Below are 17,668 nucleotides of genomic sequence, written 5' to 3' on the forward strand. Positions count from 1 at the left end.
GAAGTCCCAGGTTCTCACCTGGCTTCTGCCAGGACGCTTGAGATCCCAGTTGAGACGGTCAATGATCCAATGGAAGGCAACAGGATCAAAGGCGCTGGAGGGGTGGAAGGCAGTCCTGGCGCCTCCCATGCCCCATGAGGTCATTCTGCCCATGACAGAAGTCACGGGAGGATCTGGGCAGGATGACCACAATGCGTGAATCTCTTCCCTATTTCCCAACTCTTAGTTATGGACTCCAGACCAGCTACGCTGATACAGATTGGTTAACTTGTATTAGAGTTGGAAGGGATCTTATAGGTCATCTAGTCCAACCCACTGCCCAAGCAGACCCTACACCATTTCAGACAGATGGCAGTCCAGTGTCTTCTTGAAAGCTTCTAGTGATGAAGCTCCCACAACTTCCGAAGGCAACTTCTATTCCATGGGTTGATTGCTCTCATTATTAGAAAATTCCTCCTTATTTCTAGGTTGCTTCTCTCCTTGGTTAACTTCTGTCTGTTGCTTCTTGTCCTGCCTTCAGGTGCTTTGGAAAAGAGCTTGACCCCCTTCCTCCTCTCTGGGGCAGCCCCTCAAATATTGGAAGATGCTCTCCTGTCTCCCCTGGTCCTTCTCTTCCCTAGACTAGCCAGGCCCAGTTCCTGCAACTGTTCATTGTATGTTTTGCCCTCCAGTCCCCTCATCATCTTGACTCATATTTATGATGGTTGCTGTGTCCTAGGGACATGTCTGCGATCTTCTGTCCATGGGGAAGCCAGATTCACTTAACAACCATGTGACTAAATGAACAACGGTGGTGATTCACTTAACAACGGCGGTGAGAAAGGTAGAAAAGTGGGACAAACCTTGCTTGCAAATTTCACTTAAAAACCGTCTTGCTTGCCCTGGAAATCTTGGGCTCCATTGGCGTTGTAAGTCAAGGACTGCTTATAAATAAACTTTGGGGTTTCTCCTTTGAGCAGGGGCCTCCCACCTTGGCCACTTTAAGACTTGTGGACTTCAACTTCCAGAATTCCTCATCCAGCACAGCTTAAACTCTCTTGCAATCCCTTCCTCTGCAACCTCTCCTCTTTGGGAGATAGGAGAAAAAGAAACAGACACGGCTGGCTGAGGAATTCTGGGGGTTGAAGTCCACCAGGCTTAAAGTGGCCAAGGTGGGAGGCCCCTGCCCTAAGAGGACCTCAGAGCCAGATGGGCCTCCCTTGGGGATATATATCCAGATTCTCTGCTTTGCCTGAGGCTTCTGGTTTTATAAAAACAAATATAAGAAGCAACAATTTCCGAGAAGCCCTGAAACTTCCTTAGAAGGGTGAAGGTCATTCCGGGGTAAAAGAAGCGTCATGCTGGCCAAATGCATTTTGGGGAAGAGAAAAAGGGCAAAAACCTAATCAATAAATAACTAGGCGAATTAAAAACAGAGCCTCCTCCATGGCTTAGGGAGGGAACGGCAGACCCTCCCTGGCTCTTGCACAACCTGCATGAAAGAGAAATGAAAAAGATGGACTGGGAGACTAGCAATCAGACCTCTGGGGGGGGGATTAATTAATGCTTTTCTGCAAATCCGACCGGGGTTGGCCATTGACCGGAGGGCCGTGTTTGCTTGGGGTTGAGCAAACGGAGTGCTGAATTCAAGGCTGCAGCTGCAACACTTTGGGGGAGGAGGAGGAGGAGGAGGAAGAAGAAAAGGGAGAGAGGAAGTGAGCAGAGGAGGGGGGAAACGGGGTGTGTGTGGTTGGGTGTCCCGGGGCTGAGTCACCCCGCCTCGTCTCGTCTCGCCTGCAGTGCAGACAGGACGGAGGGAGTTGCACGGGCCAGCCCAGCAGCTTCGTGTCCTGAAATGCGGGGGCAGCTTGTAAGGCTGGCTTCCTGCAGAAAAGGATGAGTTTTAGGACTGAGAATGATTGTGTGTGTGTGTGTGTGTGTGTTGGTCTGTGGTAGCCGAGGGTGTGAGTGTTTGCTAACCAATCAAAATATTGGGGGTCCCCGGTGCTCTCTGAGCTGGGTTGTTTCCTTGCAGACATTTCGTGACCCAATTAGGGCACATCATCAGTGCTAGAAGGGAGTCAAGAGGAGGAGGAGGGAAGGAAGGAAAGAAGGAAGGGGGGGAGGGGAGAGAGGAGGAGGAAGAGGAAAAGGGGGAGGAGATAGAGGAGGACTGTGGGGTCCTTGTTGCTCATACCCTTTTATCTTTCTTGGTGATTTCAATCTACCTCATATTGACTGGACCCTAAATGATTGTACAACTGAAATCATACACACAACCTTCTACAATGCTATTACAAATCTGGGACTGGAACAACTAGTAACCAACAACACTAGACTAAACAACTGCCTCGATCTCATCTTCTGCAATAGTTTGAATTTAATTTACGGAATACAAACTAAAGAACCCTTTTCCAGCAGTGACCACAATATGATTGACTTTTGTCTCAACATACGCCCACACAAAAATCACCACAATGATGTAATTCCCAATTGTAACTTCAAAAAGGCAACTATGATCTTATACACAACGATCTCTCATCCCTTGATTGGCAATTTCTATTCACTGGATGCAATACTGTTGAAGACCATTACAACATATTTTTACTTGAAGTCAAAAGAGTCATCAAACTATATGTACCAACAAAAACTCCCAAAACAAAACAAAAAGCAGATTACCCATATCAATAAGGAAACTTCAATCCAAAAAGAGATCACTCTGGCGGAAAAACAAATCTGGTCACGTTGCCAATTTCAAAAACCGATACAAAAATTTATGCCACCAGATAAAGACCGAATGCACCAATTATCACATTAAACAAGAGGAAAACCTTCTAAGCACCAATTCCACCCGTGCTTTTTACAATTTTGTAAACAACAAACTAAAAGACTCAAGGTCTGTCCCACCCTTGATAGGACCTGATGGTAAAGACTGCAACAACGACACCATTAAAGCCAACATCTTTAACACATTCTTCGGCTCAGTATTTGTAAACAGCAATGGATCATGCCCAGTATTTCCTAGCCGTACCACAGATAACAATAATGATCTAATACATATCGATTTCACAGAAGACAATGTTGAAAAAGCACTACGCAACCTAAAACCATCTCTATCTATTGGACCGGATGGAATATGTGCCTACTTCTTAAGAAAGCTATCCACTGCCATAGCCAAACCTCTAAGCATAATCTTTGAAAAATCTTTCAGGACCAGCTCCTTGCCTAACCTATGGTCACAAGCCACAGTCATCCCCATCTTCAAAAAGGGAGACCCAAGCCTCGTTGAAAATTACAGGCCAATCTCCTTATGCTGCGTCACCTGTAAAGTCATGGAATCAATTATTAACCAATCCATCATCCTTCACTTAGAGACAAATAACCTACTCTCCAATAAACAATTTGGTTTCAGAAAAAAACTATCCTGTAATCTGCAACTCTTACACTGCAAAAACATATGGACGACACAACTCGACCAGGGCAAAGCAATAGACGCAAATCTACATAGACTTCTGTAAAGCCTTTGATTCAGTGGTACACGACAAACTACTCCTAAAAATAAAATCCTATGGTATCTCTGGACAACTGAATAACTGGATAGAAGCATTCCTGTCAAACAGACAACAAATGGTCAAAATCGGGAGCGTACTATCAAATCCAGTACCTGTCAATAGTGGTGTTCCCCAAGGCAGTGTTTTAGGACCAACTCTCTTCATACTCTACATAAACGACCTCTGTGATCATATTAAGAGCAATTGCGTTCTCTTCGCTGATGATGTAAAGCTGTTCAATACCACAGACAATACTGCTACCCTACAAAAAGATCTTGACTATGTATCAGAGTGGTCAAACAAATGGCAACTTCAAATCTCAACAAATAAATGCTCTGTCTTACATATTGGCAAAAAAATCAGAAAATAAAATACAAGCTGAATAGTCAAGATCTTGTTGATGACTCAAGCTCTGTAAAGGACCTTGGAATACTCACCTCTAATGATCTAAGTGCTAGAGCCCACTGCAACTACATAGCCAAAAAGGCATTAAGAGTTGTTAACCTAATCCTACGTTGCTTTTTCTCTGGTAATATCTCACTACTAACCAGAGCATACAAAACATTTGCTAGACCAATACTCGAATACAGTTCATCAGTCTGGAACCCACACTACGTATCTGATATTAGCACAATTGAGAAAGTCCAGAAATATTTCACAAGAAGAGTTCTCCACTCCTCTACTGTTGTAGAATACCTTATGCCACCAGACTTGAAATTCTAGAACTAGAAAACCTTGAATTACGCCGTCTTCGGTCTGACTTAAGCATGGTATATAAAATCATACATTGCAATGTCCTACCTGTCAATGAATACTTCAGCTTCAACCATAACAACACAAGAGCACACAATAGATACAAACTCAAAGTAAACCGCACCAAACTTGATTGCAGGAAATACGACTTCAGCAATAGAGTGGTCAATGTCTGGAATACTCTACCCGACTCTGTAGTCTCTTCCCCAAACCCCAAAAACTTTAACCTTAGACTGTCTACTATTGACCTCACCCCTTTCCTAAGAGGCCTGTAGGGCGTGCATAAGGGCACCAACGTGCCTACCGTCCCTGTCCTATTGTTTCTCTTATTCTTTTATTTTTCTTATATGTACCCATTTCATGTATTCACAACTATGTATACATTTATACTTATTATCTTGTAAACAATTGGCAAATCAAATAAATAAATAAATAAAATAAAATAAAAAACTCTCTGAGCTGGGTTGTTTCCTTGCAGACGTTTCATGACCCAAAGTAGGTAACATAATAGAATGGAGTGGGGAGGAGGAGGAGGAGAAGGAAGGAAGGAAAGAAGGAAAGAAGGAAGGAAGGAAGGAAGGAAGGAAGGAAGGAAGGAAGGAAGGAAGGAAGGAAGGAAGGAAGGAAAAAAGTAAAAGGAAGGGAAAGGGAGGGATGGAAGGAAGGAAGGAAAGGAGGAAGGGAGGGAGGGAGGGAGGAAAAGAGGAGGGAGGAAGAAAGGAAGGAAAAGAGAGGGAGGGAGGAAAGGAGGAAGGAAGGAAGGGGGGAGGGGGAGAGGAGGAGGAAGAGGAAAAGGGGAGGAGATGGAGGAGGACTGTGGGGTCCTTGTTGCTCTCTGAGCTGGGTTGTTTCCTTGCAGACATTTCGTGACCCAAAGTAGGTAACATCACAGAATGGAGTGGGGAGGAGGAGGAGAAGAAGGAAGGAAGGAAGGAAGGAAGGAAGGAAGGAAGGAAGGAAGGAAGGAAGGAAGGAAGGAAGGAAGGAAGGAAGGAAGGAAGGAAGGAAGGAAGGAAAAAAGTAAAAGGAAGGGGAAGGGAGGGATGGAAGGAAGGAAGGAAAGGAGGGAGGGAGGGAGGAACAGAGGGAGGGAGGAAGGAAAAGAGAGAGGGAGGGAGGAAGGAAGGGGGAGGAGGGAGAGGAGGAGGAGGAAAAGGGGGAGGAGATAGAGGAAGACTGTGGGGTCCTTGTTGCTCTCTGAGCTGGGTTGTTTCCTTGCAGACGTTTCATGACCCAAAGTAGGTAACATCACAGAATGGAGTGGGAGGAGGAGGAGGGGAAGGAAGGGAGGGAGGAGGAGGGGGAGGGAGGGAGGGAGGAAGGAAGATGTGGAGGAGGACTGTGGGGGCCCTTGGGCCTCTCTGAGTTTGGCTGTTTCCATGCAGATGTTTCGTGACCCAACTAGGGCACCTCATCAGTGCTGGAAGGGAGTGTGGTTTTACACGAGGAGGAGGGGGCGACAGTTTGTCCCCTGAGCTCCCCTGCCGGCCTTCCCACTTCCACTCGTCACTCACCAGATGCGATCTCGAGTCGCCCGCTGCAGCTTCCCATTCTCGTCCAAATATTGCTCGATGATCAAGTTCCCATTCGTGTCGTGGGCAGAGTTGAAGTTGGTCACCACACGAGTCGGGATCCCAAGACAACGGAGCACTGGGCAGACGGGGGGAATAAAACACCACGTTCAGCATCTCTCTCCGGCCGCTGTTCTGACCTGGGCCTCCCCAACAGCACAAAGCCCACCTCCTCGTCCCGATAAACCCCTTTTATTTAGAGTGAATTCCTCTCCAGCAAAGTCCCGGACAACAGTCTTTCAAGAGATTGCACAATTACAGACCTTTATCAGGCTTGGAGAGTTGCCAGGCCAATATCTTTCAGATGCCACACTGTAGCAGACAATACTTGGCAAGAATGGAGGAACAGGGAGGGATGGGGGAGGGAGGAAGGAAGGAAGGAAATGGGAAAGACAGGAAGGTAGCAATAGCAGTTAGACTAATATGCCGCTTCACAGTGCTTTCCAGCCCTCTTAAGCTGTTCACAGAGTCACCTCTTGCCCGCAACAGTCTAGGTCCTCATTTTACCCACCTCGCAAAGGTGGAAGGCTGAGTCAACCTTAGGAAGGAAGGAAGGAAGGAAGGAAGGAAGGAAGGAAGGAAGGAAGGAAGGAAGGAAGGAAGGAAGGACAACAATCTGGGTCCTCATTTTACCCACCTTGGAAGGACGGAAAGCTGAGTCAACCATGAGCCTGGTGAGATTTGAACTGCCAAACTGCTGGCAGCCGGTGATCAGCAGAAGTAGCCTGCAGTACTGCACTCAAACCACTGCGCCTCTGCGGCTCTTGAACTTCTCCCCTCCAACCAGTTGCACCACCGTGATGGTGACCCCCTGGGCAGCATCTCGACCGGTATGGATCCTCACCTGTGCAGGCCACTGCAGCGAAGACCCAGCATTGCCCGTACCGAACCGGTTGGCATCCGTCCTTCTGCCACCTCCGAAGGATGTCCACGCTGCCACTCCAGGTCATGGGGCTGACCCCGTCACCATAGCGGTTGTCCCAGCGTCCGAAGAGAATGCCTTTGTCATCGTTGCAGTTGACCTGTAGCCAAGGAAGCCACGGCTCGGTATGAAACGACAACAGTTTCGACAGAGAAAGCAGAATATTTGTAACTCAGGGTTGAACTGAGGGGTCCTCGGTGTTCTCTGAGATTAGATGTTTTCTTGTTGACCTGTCGTTACCAAACTAGGTAACGACATCAGTTCTAGTAGGGAGTGGGGTAAATTGAGAGCAAACCTCCCTCTCTTCTAGCACTGATGATGTCACCTAGTTTGTTAATGAAAGGTCTGCAAGAAAACAACCAAGCACTGGCAGCATCAAGAACCTCACTGTCCCCCTCTACCACTTCCTCCTCCTCCTCCTCCTCCTCCTCCTCCTCCTCCTCCTCCTCCTCCTCCTCCTCCTCCTCCTCCTCTCCACAAAAACCCTCTCCCTTCTAGCACTGATGATGTTACCTAGTTTCGTAATGAAATGTCTGCAAGAAAGCAACCAATCTCAGAGAGCATCAAGGACCCAACAAGTCCTCCTCCTCCTCCTCTCCACAACCCCCCTCCCTTCTAGCACTGATGATGTTCCCTAGTTGGGTCATGAAATGTCTGCAAGAAAAACACCAAGTTTAGAGAGCACCAGGGACCGCTCAACCCAAATTTGCCACAAAACAAGTTTACAAAATGGTTTTTGTAGGTCCATCTTGTTAGACCTTGGTTAAACTTTAAACCTTGTTGATTTCAGTGCAAGAGGAATTGAACAGGATCAGGAAAGGTGGGGGATCTTTCTGAATTTGGTCTCCTCTGTCAAGAGAATTCCAGTCCAACCTGGCCCAGGAATCCATTCTGTTCTTTCTCCTCTAGGGCAGGTCCAAGGTCTATACATGCTTACCATGGCGCTCACCACCCTGCTGATGTAGACGGGACTGTTGCGTCGAGAACAATCCTTGTCTTGGTTGAGGAGGAACTTGGGGTTGTTGTCCAACAACTGCAAGCAGATGTCCAAAATGTCTTCTTCAAACTATTTCGGGGAGAAAAGAAGATGAGACAAGTGAGATGGAGCTGGTGGCCTTCAACAAAAACGTCTGGCGGTTTCTTGGTCCTCAGGTAGCCATGAATGCATCAATGGAGTCCTTACCTTGTGGTTGAACTCTAAATAGCCAGAGAACAAGAAGGAACATGTATTAGTATTTATTTATTAAATTTATTTGTGGGGCTGCCCCAAAGAAGAGGGAGTCAAGCTATTCTCCAAAGCACCAGAAGGCAGGACTAGAAGCAATGAATGGAAACTAATCGAGAAGAGAAGCAACTTAGAACTAAGGAGAAACTTCCTGATAGCGTGAGAAATTAAAAAAGAATAATTATTCCTGCAAAAGAAAAATGTAAAAGGATCAATATATTTCTCTTCTATATGTTTCTCTTCTGTATAACCTTAAAACCCCACAGTGACACATTAACACAGACAGAAGCGCTGATGAGATGAAATCCACTCAGCAGAAGCATAAGCTGAAGTCCACTTGAGCATAGTCGTCATGCTGACCCAGAAGAGAAACGAGTTAGTGTAAACAGAGGAGGATGTAGCAACTGCTGAACAAATGACAAGGAAATGGTTAATTGTTAAAGCATCTAAATCTATGGTTCGATTGTGAACCCAGGATCATCCAATATTAATTTCAATAATTTTAGCCAATGGGGCAGCAGAGAAAATGGGAGGTGGTGGGCTTGGATGTGTATAAAAATATGTAAAACCGTCTGTTTAATTGCCTTGGTGCAATCCTATCCAGAAGAGGAATGAGTGCCATCTTTGGCACAAAGGCAAATAAATCTCGGATTTGTTCACAGGGTCTCCTGTTGTTGTTTTAGCTGAGACTTTGGGATCTTGCAACCGTGAGGACAATGAACCAATGGAACGGAAGTTGCCTTCAGAAGCTGTAGATGCTCCATCATGGGCCCTTTTTCCATAACGGTGTAGGGACACGATGGCGAACCTATGGCATGCATGCTGGAAGTGGCACGCAAAGCCACTTCTGCCGGCGTGCGAGAGGTCACCTGCAAGAGCCCCGCTATGCATGCACATGTGCTGCCCACCCTACAGCTGATTGTTGAGGATCTGGCATGCATGCACAGGGAGTGGGGGGGGGGCGTGCGCAGAGAAGCACAGCGCACGCAGGGGAAATCGCACGCATATGCGGAGGGATGCATGGCGCGGGGGGGGATCATGCATGCATGCACAGAAACACACAGCACATACACGGGTGTGTGTGTCATGCACGCATGCCCAAGGGGCATGGGGGGGGGCAGTGCGCATTGCCTTCTTGGTCATGGCACGCACGCGCGCAAATTGCGTGCGTGCCATTTTCAGCATGGAAGCCAGAAAAGGTTAGCCACCACAGGTATAGGGTTTCTTGCTTGACCAGGGGGCTGGATTAGAAGATCTCAAAGGTCCCTTTCAGCTCTGTTATTCTGCTTGCCTCAACTTTGTAAGTAGGACTTATATCTGTCTATCTATCGATCAAGCCAACTTTCCCCCCTAATTCTCTGCTTTTCTAAACCGGGCTCAGGGCCAGGGCAGCTAAGCTGGTTCCGCTCTGTCACCTAAAATACACAACAGTTCATTTTAACGCCCTTTGTTTAATGCCCAGCATGACAGCTGTTCCTGCGTTTCCACGCTCGGATACAGAGAGGGTTTCATGCGGTCTCCAGAAGGGGCAGGACCGAACTCGACAAATATTTGGCAATTCGTAAGCAATTCGTAAGCAATTAGCCACAACAAGATGCCTTTTGTTCTCAGTCACCTGCCATGTACCTGGAGGACCCGCCTAATCTCACCCAAGAATCCCTTCCTGGCCAGGAAGCCCAAAAACGTTGCCAGAAACGGAGGCACTTCCTCCACCACAGACTGCGGGAGGGAGGCAGGCGGTGCCACCTCTGTTGGCGCTGCAGGAGATGTTGGCACGCTTATCTTGCCCCACCAAGGATGTCCCCCAAGCCATCCTTGAGCCATCCACCAGCCAGATTGGCTAAGATGTATAAAAGCCAGTCCCCAAATGGTTGGAAATGCTCAGTGGAACAGGGAACTTGTTACCATGCCTGGTGGAACTGCAAAAAAGTGCAAGAGTTTTGGCTTAGGACGGGGGAGTTGTTGGAGGAAATGTTGGGTTTTAAATTAGATCGTGTGCCAGGATGCTTTCTATTAGGAATCATGTCCAAAAAATTGGATTGTATAATTGATTATACCTATTATTACTGCGGCAAGGACAGCCTTTGCCCAGAACTGGAAAGAGGCAGGCATACCGAGCAAAGACGAAGTAAATAAACAAAATCATGACATGTGGCTGAAATGGACAAGCTAACTTTAGAGATGAGAAATAAAGATAAGTCGGCATATATTACACAATCTGGAATCGATTCTATCACTGGTGGGAGCAGAGAGGAAGGTCTTAAGTTGGGAAAGGCGTTGTTGAGATGAAAATAGGACCAATGACGTTGGAAAATGGAATATATGAGCGAACAAATGTAGATATGTATTTATTTGAATAATTGTATATAGGAAAATATATATCTCTGTGATACTGACCAAAAGTTATGTCAAGCCAACTTCACTATGTTCAATGTTTTTAATTGTTTTGTTCAATAAAATATTTTTTTAAAAAAGGATGTCCCTAAGCTTCAATGCGAGTGAGAGATGATGGTTAAAAAAAGATTAGGATCTAACATAAATATGTGTGTTATCAGTTAAGATATATTATTGTTAAACGTAATAACTATGATTATTAAGATTTGATTGTAGGAAAAGGGATGATATGTGGAACTTGACTGACATAAAAATAATATATTGAAATATTGAATAAGATAATAATGAAAGATTATAACTTCATAAAAATAACTGTACTATTATTAGAATTACATAACTTGTGAAACGTAAATAGGATGAATGCTATTTTATTTATATTAAAATGTAATTAGGAAGAGGATACTTTTTAAAATACAACAAGGGCATAATTAGAAATTAAAATGGGGATAAATAATGGAAAATTACAACTCAATATAAGTTTGTAGATTGTTATTAGAATGATATAAGTCTATTAAATGCTGCAAATATGATTATCAAATATATTATTTGTAGTAAAAGGAGTGACATTACGAAAATAGAGATTGACACAAAAATAACATACTGAATTACTGAATAATCAAGGATGATAATTTAACAAAATATGCATATTAATATCAAATTTTAAAAGATTGTCAACTCTATTAAATATGAAGAATATTGTCTTATTTGTTTTAATATGTAAGACACTCCAGCACCACACTGTTCACATAACGATATGTTTGTTGAAACAAGAAAAAAATTAAAAAATTGTTGTAAAATAAAAAATAAAAAAGGATGTCCCCAAACTTTGGCCAAGAAAGTCAAGATGTTGTGGGTGATCTTTTGTTGGAGGTTTGCAGAAATACACTGATAACAGATAATCAGAGTTGGAAAGGACTTGTAGGTCATCTAGTCCAACCCCCCGCCCAAGCAGGAGACCCTACACCATTTCTGACAGATGGCAGTCCAGTCTCTTCTTGAAAGCCTCCAGGGATGAAGCTCCCACAATTTCTGAAGGCAATTTTTGTTCCATTGGTTGATTGTTCTCACTGTCAGATAGTTTCTCCCTATTTTCAGGTTGAATCTCTCCTTGTTTCAATTTCCATCTATTATTCCTTGTCTGGCCTTTGTGTACCTTGGAGAATAGCTTGACCCCTTCCTCCTCTCTGGGGCAGCCCCTCAAATATTGGAAGGCTGCTCTCCTGTCTCCCCTGGTCCTTCTCTTCCCTAGACTAGCCAGGCCCGGTTCCTGAAACCGTTCTTCATATGTTTTAGTCTCCAGGCCTTTAATCGTCTTAGTTACTCTTCTCTGCACTTTTTCTAGAATCTCAACATCTTTTTTATAGTGTGGTGACCAAAACTGTATGCAGTACTCTAGGTGTGGCCTTACTAAGGCTTTATAGAGTGGTAGTAGTACCTCCCTTGATCTTGATTGTATCCCTGTGTTAATGCAACTTAGGATTGCATTGGCTTTTTTGCATTAGAGACAGGATTTGTTGTGTGAGCCATGCCAGACAGTTTGGCACCTGGGCATGGCTTAGCTTAACTGTTCTGTGTATAAAAGAGTTCACTTTGTCTTTGCATGAGAGTTCTAGTGCTTCTTCTTGTACTTGCTACTTTGTCTTCTCTCTACCACATTGCAAGGGCTGCATGGGTATTGTCTACATGCATCATGTTTTATATTATTGCATATAAAGAACTTTCTTCTATCTATATAATGAATCCTGCTGAATTATTTGTTTGTGTGCTGGCTGGATCGCTACAAACTCCGATATGTGCTATGGGACTCCTGCCTTGGAAAGAGGGTTGGACTAGAACAGGGGTCCCCAACCACCGGTCCGCGGACCGGTCCGGTCCCAGCGGAACAAGTCTTACCGGGCCGCTGGTTGCTGGGCGCCGCCATCTTTTTGGTAAAAAGTGCTTCGGTGAGCTTTTCCGGGTAGAAAGCCATTTCTATCCGGAAAAGCTCACCGAGCTTACTGGCGCCGCCATCTTTTTCGTCAAAAATGGCGGCGCCCAGTTGATGCGGTACTGGGCCGCGACGCCCAGCTGATGCGGTACCGGGCGCGGCGTCAAAAAGGTTGGGGATCACTGGACTAGAAGACTTCCAAGGTCCCTTCCTTCTAGATTCTATGTTCCAAGATGGGGGCTGAGAGGATGCTATTTATCAAGGCTCCACCTGTTTTATCTTTTATGGGCATCCAAGTCCTAAAAGAAGTTGGCCAAAAAGTTGGCCACAAAAACACCCCTGAACAAGTAAGAATAACAACACAACACAACGCAGCATAACATACCATAAACATAATACAGTAAACAGTAAAGTAAAACAAAATAATAAAATAAAATCTTAAAATATATATATAGTAAAATACCCCTCATGCATCATCACAAAATCTCCAGAACCGTAAAGCCTACAAACTTTAAATTGGGCACTGATGTTCCTCTTGGCTTCTAGGGGCTCACTAAGAAACACTTTTTCACAATGACCATCAGAGCATTTAGAGTATTTCCTGTATTATTATCATTATTAAGATGCTCTGATGCTAAGGAGTTCTACTCCCCCTCCCCACCTGAAAAGAAATCTCTTCCAAAAACAAAACACAAGCAGAGGAGAGGAGTTTCACTTTCCCTTTCACAGCAGCAAGCAGCTATAGTACAGAACAGTTGAGCTAAGCCACGCCCAGGCTCCTTGCTGTCTCTTCCTTGCTCACACAGCAAATACTGTTTCAGTTTCCAAACAGCCCTCCACTCTCTCACACACTGACAGGACGCTAGCCAGATGAATGCCGATGGATGCTGGTAGGCAGAGGCAGAATTTCCTCCCCTTATTTTCCTCCCCCAAAACTAAGCCCGACGACATAGTTTTGTAGCGAAGCACGGGTATCCAGCTAGCAATAAAATAAAATGAAATCATTTTTCAATAAAAGATCGGATAACCATTTGTCCCGGGTGGTATAAAAACTCCTGCCTTGGACATGGGGTTGGACTAGAAGACTTCTAAGGCCCCTTCCATCCTCACAATTTAATGTTTCTATGAAGATCAAACAGAATCCTAAAGTCAAGGAAAAGGAAAAGACAATAAAGTAGAGAAGGACAATTTCTTCTCATGTGGAGGACTTTATGCTCTTGTTGATACATCTAAAAATAGGGCTGGCTTTTTTGGCAGCTGCATCCCAGGGCTGACTGGGCTTCAACTGCTAATTCCAAAGGCCATCCGACCCCTTTCCCATGTACAGCTGCCGAGTCATGTTTCCCCACACTAGACTCATGCGTTGCATGTTCCTCTCCCTAGATGTGGGCCTTCACTTTTCTTCTGTTTGTTTCAGACCCCTCCTAAGTCTGTCTCAGTATTTTGAAACTCCTCCGTCTCTTCCGGAAGTGTTAGTCACACCTCCTCATCTTGTGTCGTCTGCAGACTTAGCATGTCCTGGCTCACATCCAAATAATAATAATCATAAGAAGAAGAATGCTCAGGATGGAGCCCTGAGCATTATGGCAAAGTCTTCCAAGATTTGAGGGGGCTGCCCCAAGAAGAGGGGGATAACCGGAGGTGAGCTGCTGCCGGTTTGCACCGGTTCTACAGAACCGGTAGTTAAGATTAGGTTCGACGAACCAGCAAATCCTAACTAAGTTCGACGAACCAGAAAATCCTACCACTGGCTGGCTCCACCCCCACCCATTTTTCAGCCTGGTTTTTGCGCTGTTTTTGGCCATTTTTTGATCCCAAAATGGCCTGAAAAACAGCTTGAAAATGCCCCAAAAACAGGGTCAAAAATGGGAGGGATGTGGCCAGCCAACTGGTGGGATTAGCCCCAACTGGCTGAATCTTACCTCTTCCTTTGAGGTGATTGGCCGGGAGGCGGGGCTGGGTGTGATGAGTGACATCACCCACCCAGTCACATGACCAACCGGCCACGCCTACCCAGCCATAGAGCCAGTTGTTAAAAAATGTGCAGCCCACCACTGGGGTCAACCTCTTCTCCAAAACCCCAGAAGGCCGGACAAGAAGCAATGGGTGGAAACTAACCAAGGAGAGAAGCAACTTGGAACTAAGGAGGAACTTCGTAACTGTGAGGATAATTAACCAGTGGAATGGCTTCCTTCCAGAAGTTGCGAGTCCTCCATCACTGGAGGCTTTTAAGAAGACATTGGGCCACCATTTGTCTGAAATGGTATAGGGTCCCCGGCTCGAGCAGGGGGTTGGACTAGAAGACCTCAAGGTGCTTCCAACTCTGTTATTCTGTTGTTCCCTGTCTGGATTAAGGTGCTGTCAGATTGATAGGATTTGATCTGATGTGGATTCACATAGAACACGCTTATAGATTCATCTCGCACCTCTATCATCGACCCCATATTTTACCCTTTTTCCACCGTCACGAGAATTAGGCTTCCCTGGATCTGATGGATCCAGTTGGAAAAGCAACTGGCCAGCTTTAAACCATCTCTTCTTCTTCTGCTCGTTCCCAAGTTCTCTCTGGCACAAAGCCAAGTTTCCTTTGGCCAGGAAAGGAAAATATTGGCCCACCTGCCTTTTGTTCCCTACAGCTAAAAGATAACAGAGTGCTATTTCCTGCAGCAAAGAACGGATCCCTTGTTCAGACCAAGTGTGTCATGTGGTATGTGAGCTCTTGACACGTCCACTTTGGGGGGGTGTCAGCATTTTTTTAAGGGATTTTGGGACGGAGGAGAAGAACCGAAATGGCTACTGAAGGCCTGGAGTGGTGCCGTCTAAGAAGACCAGGCCACTCGTGGCGAGACCTCAGGTACCGGGGGAGGCCCCTCAGGAACTGAACATGGATCTCCTTGGAGGAGTGGGGAGAAAGGGAGGAGGAGGAAGCAGGCTGGCTGGGGAATTCTGGGAGTTTGAAGTCCACCCATCTTCACGTGGCCAAGGTTGAGAAACACGGATTCCGCCACAAAAGAGTGAAGTTCCCACCACCATCCCAGATCCGAACATCTCCAGGGAAATTCATCCTTCAGGAAACACATATTTGTGTAGGCTTTGTGGGGCAAATGCAAACAGCTTTGAGTGTCCTTCAGCCTGGTGGGATTTTTCTGTCCTTAAGTAGGTTCACACACACTTCCAGTTCCCTGGTGATTCAGAGCCCATCTTATCTCTGGGAATCAAGACCTCCTCCTCCCTCCTCCTTCTCTTCCACTTTCTCCCTCCTCCTCCTCCTCCCTCCTCCCTCCTCCTCCTCCTCCTCCTGTTCCTCCTCCCTCTCTCCTGCTCTCTTCTTCTCTTCCTTTTCTTCTCTTCTTCTTCTTCTTCTCCTTCTCCTCTCTTCTTTCCTTCTTCCTCTTCTTCTTCTCCTCCTCCTCCTCCTCCTCCTCCTCCTCCCTCCTCTCCTCCTCCTCTCCCCTCTCTCCTCCTCTTTCTCTCCCTCCTCCTCTCCCTGCTCTCTCTCCTCCTCCCTCCCTCCCCCTCCTCCTCTCCCTCTCCCCTCTCTCCCTCCCTCTCCCTCTTCCTTCTCTCCTCCTCCCCTCCTCCTCTCTCCTCCCCCTTGCTCTCCTCCTCCTGCTCTCCCCTCCCCTCTCCCCTCTCCCCCTTGCTTCCTCCTCCTGCTCTCCCCTCCTCCTCTCCCACTCTCCTCTCCCTCTCCCTCTCCCCCTGCTTTCCTTCCCTCTTCCTCTCTCCTCCTCCTCCTCCTCCTCCTCCTCCTCCTCCTCAGCATTTTTACTCAGAGGTCACCCGAGCGAATGGAAAAACAAATAAAGAGCAAATCTCCCTTTGTAGGGTTTTCTCTGGCCATGAAAGGCCCTTTTAGTGCCTTTTTGTACTAGCTGGGGGATGAAATTTAAGAGAGGGATTTACATGCGAAATTATAGGCAGGTTTTAAAAAGTGGATCTCACATCGACCGGCCCTTCCAGAAAATCAGGACTGAGAACCAACTGTCTCCAAGAACGTCTAAACTTCCTGCTACAAACCTCAGACTCCCCCGTAAATCCTGGTTATGAATCTGTTCCTTCTTTCCCTCTTTCAAACCTTGGCAGGGATGTAGAAATGCTCTCTCTCTCTCTCTCTAGTTTACGCACCTTTTTACAAGAGGAGTAATGTCCCTGGACACCCGTGTGGCTCTCTCCGTTGGACAGAACCTCTTGTCATAAGCCAGTCCCAACTTTGCACTCCGTTGGATGGAACGGTTGCTCTCATTTGGGGAGGGGGCAGGGGCTTTTTTTTGTGTTTTTACCAGCTGAATATGCCCAATAAAGAGATCAGCTCCAGGGAAGCTGATTAAAAAGGACAAAGTGGGATGCAATTTTTGACTTCTGGATCAGATTAAGCAGGAAAAAAACAACAACAACGGATGGCTTTTCTAGAACCTGGAGAATTGTTTTAGCCGCTTTTAAAATACGGGCTGAGAAGACGCTCAGGTTGGGCTGTGAGGTCAGGCACACTGAACCCAAGTCGTGGGTGTCTGTTGCCAAGGTATACAACAAGCAGGAAATGCTCTGCCTTTGTTCCAGGACAAGTTGGAAAGCTGGGCAGCTGACAAGCCCTCATCCAAAGGATGACAAGCTGTAATTCTTCCCTGTTGAGTTCTTTATTGTTTCACACCTTTAGTCAAAACCGTGCCAGAGTAAACACTCAACTATCTGCGTCTAAAATACACACTGGGAACTACTGAGGAGGGGCTGTCTTCAGCCTCTTTCTCTCACATGGGATATCCAGGCCGAGATACCTCTGCCCCTTTCTCTCTTGGGATCTTCTTCACTATAGTCCATCACATCAGGTGTGGACTTCAATTCCCAGAATCCCTCACCCACCATGGGTGGGCTTCAATTCCCAGTATCTTTCAGCCACCATGTATGGACTACAACTCTCAGAATCCCTCAGGAACCATGGGTGGACTTCAACTCCCAGAATCCTTCAGCCACTATGGATGGAATACAACTCCCAGAATCCCTCAGCCACCATGAAACAATGGATGGAAATGAACCAATAAGATAACTGTGTGGAAAGATATCACCTGAAATGGAATCACTGCCCAACACTCTTCAATATCTTCATAAACGACTTAGGTGATGGAATAGAAGGGGAACTTACCAAATTTGCAGATGATACTAAGCTGGCAGGAATAGCTAACACCCAAGATCCAGATGGATCTTGACAGACTAGAACACTGGGCCATATCTAACAAAATGAAATTCAACATAGAGAAAAGTAAAGTCCTACACTTGGGCAAGAAAAACCCAAAGGACACATATAGACTGGGGGAAACCAGGCTCAATAGCAGGAACTGGGAGAAGGAT

The 17,668-nt window shown here is 46.0% G+C and overlaps 1 protein-coding gene across 6 annotated transcripts in view; it reads right to left on the reverse strand.

The window, feature by feature from the left end:
- TGM2 (transglutaminase 2) overlaps window positions 1–17,668 on the reverse strand; it is an 88,243-nt gene that overhangs the window by 23,930 nt on the left and 46,645 nt on the right. For all 6 annotated transcript variants that reach the window (XR_015748403.1, XR_015748404.1, XM_087959093.1 and 3 more), the window contains 3 exons: window positions 7,714–7,842; window positions 6,699–6,876; window positions 5,798–5,933 (listed from right to left, as the gene is read on the reverse strand). Coding sequence is in view for 4 of the 6 variants with exons in the window: in XM_087959093.1 (XP_087815219.1) it covers window positions 5,798–5,933; window positions 6,699–6,876; window positions 7,714–7,842 (443 nt within the window). In the remaining 2 variants the exon portion in view is untranslated. The remainder of the gene's footprint in view (window positions 1–5,797; window positions 5,934–6,698; window positions 6,877–7,713; window positions 7,843–17,668) is intronic.

The sequence above is a fragment of the Notechis scutatus genome, chromosome 3, assembly GCF_049901735.1.
Source record: "Notechis scutatus isolate UNSWTSFEM ecotype Mainland chromosome 3, rNotScu1.2, whole genome shotgun sequence".
Classification (NCBI taxonomy): Eukaryota; Metazoa; Chordata; class Lepidosauria; order Squamata; family Elapidae; genus Notechis; species Notechis scutatus.